This window comes from Aquarana catesbeiana, linkage group LG02, assembly GCF_042186555.1.
Source record: "Aquarana catesbeiana isolate 2022-GZ linkage group LG02, ASM4218655v1, whole genome shotgun sequence".
Classification (NCBI taxonomy): domain Eukaryota; kingdom Metazoa; phylum Chordata; class Amphibia; order Anura; family Ranidae; genus Aquarana; species Aquarana catesbeiana.
The window spans coordinates 144,549,256-144,555,970 of record NC_133325.1 but is presented as its reverse complement, the minus strand read 5'-3'; the positions used below and the strand labels follow the sequence as shown (position 1 = coordinate 144,555,970).

The 6,715-nt window shown below is 41.6% G+C and overlaps 1 protein-coding gene across 1 annotated transcript; it reads left to right on the top strand.

Annotated features, from left to right (window-relative positions):
* Positions 1-271: 271 nt before the first annotated feature.
* Positions 272-5,591, top strand: SP7 (Sp7 transcription factor). Its single transcript, XM_073612481.1, has 2 exons — positions 272-295; positions 3,706-5,591. Exons 1-2 carry the CDS (start codon positions 272-274, stop codon positions 4,966-4,968), a joined length of 1,287 nt encoding a protein of 428 aa, XP_073468582.1. The 3' UTR covers positions 4,969-5,591.
* Positions 5,592-6,715: the final 1,124 nt, after the last annotated feature.

Genomic DNA, 6,715 nt, shown 5'->3' with positions numbered 1-6,715 from the left:
TCTAAAGCCTTAACATTTTTTACCTTAATGCATTCCCTGTAAGGTAAAAAATGTTTAGGTATTAGTATCGCTCCCTCACCTCCATACTTACTTGAGCCCTCAGTTGATCCAGCGTTGTGCCCCAGCGTCTTTGTCTATGGACACAGGCAGCGTGGCTCAGGATCGAGCCTGCAGGTGTGCCACTATGGGAAGTGGCTTCCTATGATGGCTTACCAAGAAGAGAAGGAACCAAGGCGCGCTGGCAGGGGACCCCAGAAGAGGAGGATCAGGGATGTTCTGTGCAATTCTAGAGCAGGTAAGTATAACATGTTTGATATTTGAAAAAATAAATTGTCCTTTTACAACCACTTTAAAGTGGAGTTCCACCCTAAAGTGGAACTTCCGCTCATCGGATTCCCCCCCCCCTCCGGTGCCACAATTGGCACCTTTCAGGGGGGAGGGGGTGCAGATACCTGTATAATACAGATATCTGCAGCCACTTCCGGGCTTAGATAGCTGCAGAATATCAACCAAGGATGGCGGCGGGGGCAGCCGAGCAATTGATTGGCTTCGGCTGCCAACATCGCTGGACCCTGGGACAGGTAAGTGTCCATTTATTGAAAGTCAACAGCTGCAGTATTTGTAGCTGCTGGCTTTTAATAATTTTTTTTAAGGTGGACCTCCTCTTTAAATCCAGTTATGTATACATATATTGAAAAAAAGAATTGCATTTTGTTTTTTAAATACAGCTACTATAGGTACTTTAAAGGTGTTGTAAGGCAGAAGATTTTTTATCTTAATGCATTCTGTGCATTAAGATAAAAATCCTTCTGTCTGCAGGAGCCCCCCTAACACTTACCTGAGGTCCCTCTTCTGTCCAGCGATGTCCACGAGTGTCTCAGCCGTCCGAGATTCTCCTTCCTGATTGGCTGAGACACAGCAGCGGCGCCATTGACTCCCGCTGCTGTCAATCAGTCAGCTAGCTGATCAGGATAGAGGGGGGCGGGTTGGGACCGGGTTGGGGCTCTGTGTCTGAATGGACACAGGGAGCTGTGACTCGGCTTAGGTGCCCCCATAGCAAGCTGCTTGCTGTAGTGGCACTTGACAGGAGGGAGGGGCCAGGAGAGCAAAAGAGGGAAACGAGAAGAGGACGATCTGAGCTGCGCTGTGCAAATCCACTGCAACAGATCAGGTAAGTATAACATGTTTGTTATTTTTATAGGAAAAAAAAACAAGACTTTAGTATCACTTTAAAGGTTTATGTTGGCTCCTGGAATGCCATTTACAGCAGGACGTGGAGGGAGGGGGGGTTAATTGGGTTCTATTTCAGTGTTTTCAAATTAATGCTGTGAACACATTTTCAGAGTGGGAACACATAAAAGTCCTAGTCGGTGGATTATGGTTTTCATTGTTCAAGCAAGCACTACTGCATTCTTTAATAATAATAATATTAATAATAATAGCAGAGAAAGTGGTGTCATCCTCCAGATTGAGTGTTGTTCCACAAAAGTGGATTAACAGTCTCAAATATTTCTGGTGAAACAGTTCACATTTTAACTGTAAATCTAACTGACTGGCTAAAATTTACATTTCACATTTGTAACCTCCATGGTAAAATTAATGATTTGTATCCTTGGTCCTCTTTCTGCTCAAGAACTACAAGTTCCAGCATGTTCTGATAGGCAGAGGTTGTCAACCACAACAGGGATGTAGGTTGTGCTCAATGTGAGTGGCTGCAGATTAATTTCACATAGACTTTCACCTTTTCACCAAGATTTTAACATTTGCCTATCAAGCTGGTTAGACATGGAGCCAATTTCAGCCCATTCCTGATGAACTGTCTGAAATTCACTCCATGGGTGGCCCCATTGGCTCCTTCCTGCCGGACATCCTTTGATTAAAAAATCAAGAAACCTGCCTTATGGTCTTCACTAGTTCCTATTAAGCCTCACATTTATATGTCTCTTTTGTTACATGCTTGGAGCGTGCAAGGATTGTTCGCTCTGCCAAATGATCTTCTTTTTTTGTTTTTCTAAAATCCATTAATAAGAAGTTATTGAGACTAAAAAAATCAAGGAACCGGGCAAAAAATTGTTGGCTGAACAGCTCCTGCTTCCAGTCAGATGGATGTTTGGTTATGTTGACGCTATTAGAATACTATTGCTGCAGTGGGAGATTTGTCCATCTGCGCTGTTTAGTTTATGTGAGGAGCTAATATCACTATTGCCTAGTACACATGAGCCGAATGTTGAGAAACATCAGCCGGTTCAATAACAACCACCCGACATTCGATCCTTGTGTATGTCGGTTGGTCTGACAGAAGCTGGCTTCTGTCGGACGAGCATGCTGGAAAACCAGTAGCCGACCGACTCCCGATTAGCGCTCTTAGCCAATGGCGGAGTATTCTGGCGGGAGGCTATCCCCCTGTCAGAACACAACAGCTCAGCGGGCTAGATCGCTGTAATAACGTTGAATCGTTAGTAGAGTGGCTCTGGCCGGAGCGGTCAGCGGGTTGAACGAAAGAAAACTGTCAGGGTGTAGGGCAAGCTGCTGTGAAATCTGGAATTTATCCCCATCATGGAGAGGCTGGGGCTATAAGGTTAAATAGACAGAGGGGTGAGAGTCAATACATAATGGACTAATAAAAAAGGATATCGTCACAGGAGTATGTACAGTATATTACAAGTAAAATAAATAACCCCACACTCAGCAATTGTGCAATAATACATAATTGCGCTCCCTGTTGGGGAAAAAAAAGTGTGTGTGTGTGTGTGTGTGTGTGTGTGTGTGTATGTATATATATATATATATATATATATATATATATATATATATATATAATATTTTTTTTTTACATTTTTAAATTTTACTTTTTTTTTTTATTATTATTATTACCTGCTAGGTCAGTGTTAAACTATTTCTGCTAATGCAGTCTGTGGACTGTGGTAGCAGTTGTTTAGCAGAGCTTACCCCTGAGACACTGAATACTTGTGCAAACAGATACACTTCTGTGTGAATTTTAACCATAAAACAAGTATATGCCACAGTGTCTAAACCCAAGTGACCAAAAGCACAGCCATCAAACATTACAGAATATTACCTCTGTAAACAAAGTACATGGTGGTTCTATTGGATTTTCCATGGATAACAAATACGCATCCATAAATCCATGTTTAGTAGACCATGTGATGGAAAATGAAATTTAGATGAAATCCAAGTTCTATCTATGGTTGTAAGGACCTTCTACATCAAGCCACACCCACGTTTAGCCAAATGATGCTACCTTCATAAAAATATTATTCCATTGCTATGTTCTTGTAATCTGAACATTTCAGTATCTGGTGTGGATGACCTACACTATTGCTTCAGAGTGTATGCAGAGATAAGTAGATCTACAACACAGTCTAATTAGGCAATTATGCATTACACATAACTTTAACGTTTTCGATGAGCCTGTAGTAAGAGGGTAATAGTATTAATGGTTCCAAATGTTTGCCATCTAAACCACACAATTCAATGTCTATACACTGAGACTTTCTTTAGGACAGATAAAGGCAAATACATGAGTACACACAGATTTTTTTTTTTTTTATTAACTCGCCTTGCGGTGCTCATGGTAGACCAAAGAGACCCCTTATTTTTATCTATTTAGTATGGTATTTGGGACATTGAATGTTATGCCTGGCGTTTTATGCTCATAAGAGGAATTCTATTTTTCTTTTTCAGGAAGAAGCCCGATATGTATCAAGTCCTCTAGCAATGCTAACTGCTGCCTGCAATAAGTTTGGAGGTTCAAGTCCTATTAGGGATCCTCCACCATCATTGAAATCTGGACCAAAAAAGTCTTATAGTCCTATAAATGACTTTAGTGCAACTAAACTGATGGACGGATACTCTTCTACATACTTGGGAGGAAGCAATTTAATGGCACCATGTGGGACACCACCTGCTCCTTCAAGTTATGGTGGTGACTACACCTCCTTTTCCCATTCATTCTCTTCTTCTTCAGGATGCCAGGAGCCCAAGAGTCTTTCAACAGCTGAGTGTGTTCCAGGAGTATACACCTCTCTAGATGTAGGACATCCCTACAGCTCATGGTACAAAACCGGAATCCATCATCCTGGGATCTCTGGTTCACCCACTGGAACGGGAGGCTCTTGGTGGGATATGCATCCTAATAGCAACTGGCTCGGCAACCAGCCACAGCCAGATGGGTTAGCTGCATCTATGCCACCTGTGACAAGCCCAGCAGGTATGAGCAACCAGTACACTGCTGAATACACCACATTGACACCTGCCACATATCCACCTGTGGGATTTCCATCCATATCTCCTTCATCCAGTCCTTCCCCATCTGCTCATATTCTATCACCATCTCAGCACTCACTGGGGCCAGATATGTACAAGCCAAAACTTCTTACTGCTAGTCCATTGCTTGAGGCTCCAGGGCCAATGAAGCCTCAAAGAGCCTCATCCTATGGGAATACTGGACGCCCATCATGTGACTGCCCAAATTGCCAAGAACTAGAGAGATTAGGAGCTTCTGCAGCAGGGCTGAAGAGAAAACCTGTACATAGCTGTCATATTCCAGGCTGTGGTAAGGTCTATGGTAAAGCATCTCATCTTAAGGCTCACCTTCGTTGGCATACAGGAGAAAGGCCATTCGTCTGCAACTGGCTATTCTGTGGAAAACGCTTCACACGCAGTGATGAGCTTGAGCGTCATGTGCGCACCCACACTCGTGAGAAAAAATTCACTTGTCCTCTCTGTGCAAAAAGATTTACACGCAGTGATCACCTAAGCAAGCATCAGCGGAGTCATGCTGAGCAAAATGGAACAAAGGAAGGTGGTGTTCAGGGTGATGGTGGTGGAGGATCTGTAGAAGGACCAAGAGAAGAAGGACCAGTGGCAACAGAAGGATCCCCCGTTGGCTCAGGCCAGGACAGATCATCTAGTAGTCCTGGACAAGGAGGTTTGTTGGAGATATGAGGACAGTAGCTGAAGAAATTCAAATACCTATTGTTGGAATTTCAAGAACTGTCCAAACAGTCCAGAGCAATCAGACCCATCATGGTGAAGATCCATTAAAAACTGTAACTGCAGTTGGGTCCAAAACGTGTATGACAAGCCTGTTGTATGGCAAAGTAGAGAAGTGACTAAAGATATATTTTTATCAGGAAGGACTAACAAGCTTGAAAATTTCATAAATCAGAAATGGCTCCCATTTTGAATTAGAGAAAAGTAGCTGAAACAGAGATGGTTGTGATTTATAAGATCAATGTTTTAAAAGTATGAAGGAAGCCCATCAACATGATGCCTTTCCCTTTTAGACCATTTTGTTTGTACTTTCTTCTGCCAGTGTTAAATGTTTTGGAGAATTTTATTGATACAGATGATGTCTACCTCTCAGCGTTCATGAAAAGTTTTCTGCTAGCCTGTTAAAATGCACAATGGTGAAGCAATGGAATGGAGACCTTCCAAAAGAGCCCAGACTAATGTAACCACAATAGGACAATCTTTTTATTCGTATTCCACTAATTTGTTGGTGCTGTTATGTATGTTGCACTTTTCAATTAATATTGTTATAATCATACAGTTTTTTTTTGTTTTTATGTCGAAGTAGGTTTAGTCATAATTTTTTTTTTTTATTAAAAAGCTAAAATTGTATAGGCACATATGTATATGTGCATACAAGCTGATAATTTTATAGTATTTCTAATTTACTATATCCTGATATTTATTAAAACAATGTACAAAGGAAACTTGTTGCCCATAATGTGGTACTGAATCGTAACCGTCCCATACCAACACTCTTCATCCCACTGTTAATCTGTAGGAGCAAAGAGTTTAAGTCCCATGTAACTTCCATGTTGCTTTGGTTTGACCTTGCACTGGGCCAATACCTCTCACTCCCCACCCCTACGTGACAGTGATTGAAACTGGCAATTGGTTGCTCTCAAACAGCACTGCACTGGTAGAGGAAAAGCAGCAGAGAAGAATTAAGGCAGAATTTGGGCCTAGGAAAAATTACAATATGTCTCCCCTTACCTCTCTCTATTGAAAGGGATTCCAATAGGCACAATAAAAACACCCATTGGCATTGTCTGTACTGACATGGACCCCATCAGACACCGAATGCCTTCAGGTGCATTCTTACTAGAAAGTGACAGCCAGAAAAACAGTTTTGACCAAATGTGCCATATAGTATGTAAGTATGTGGCAACTGAAGATTCAGTTTACATAAAACTGATATTTTGCGGATAATGACAGGTGCCTGTTGGTGACACAAGATGCATGATTTTGCTGGGTTTACTGCTCATATACAAGACATGTTGAGTACCTTTTCAAAGACTTGCATTACATTATTTAAGATCAATAAGCTTAACATGTACAGTACATTTACAAACCCTGTGGACTTGCTATTACATACAGACCTACTCTCTTCCCCAATACCTGCTGTGGTTTGGCAATATAAAATGGTGGTAAAATGGGATGTTTGGTGTCTCTGTACAAGAGCCACTGTATCAGGTGTAAAAAAGGATACCAGTGTTGACTAAAAAGTTGGTCAGCAGGTTAAAATGAATTGGATATTTCCCCACTGATATATGCAGAGTGCAGTAATGAACCATTGCTGAGATTATCACAGTATAGGGTGCTTGTCCGAGAGGCAAAAAATATGTGCTTCTCTTATATTTTATGAGAGTCTGTCTGATCCTGCACAAACACAATTGCTCAT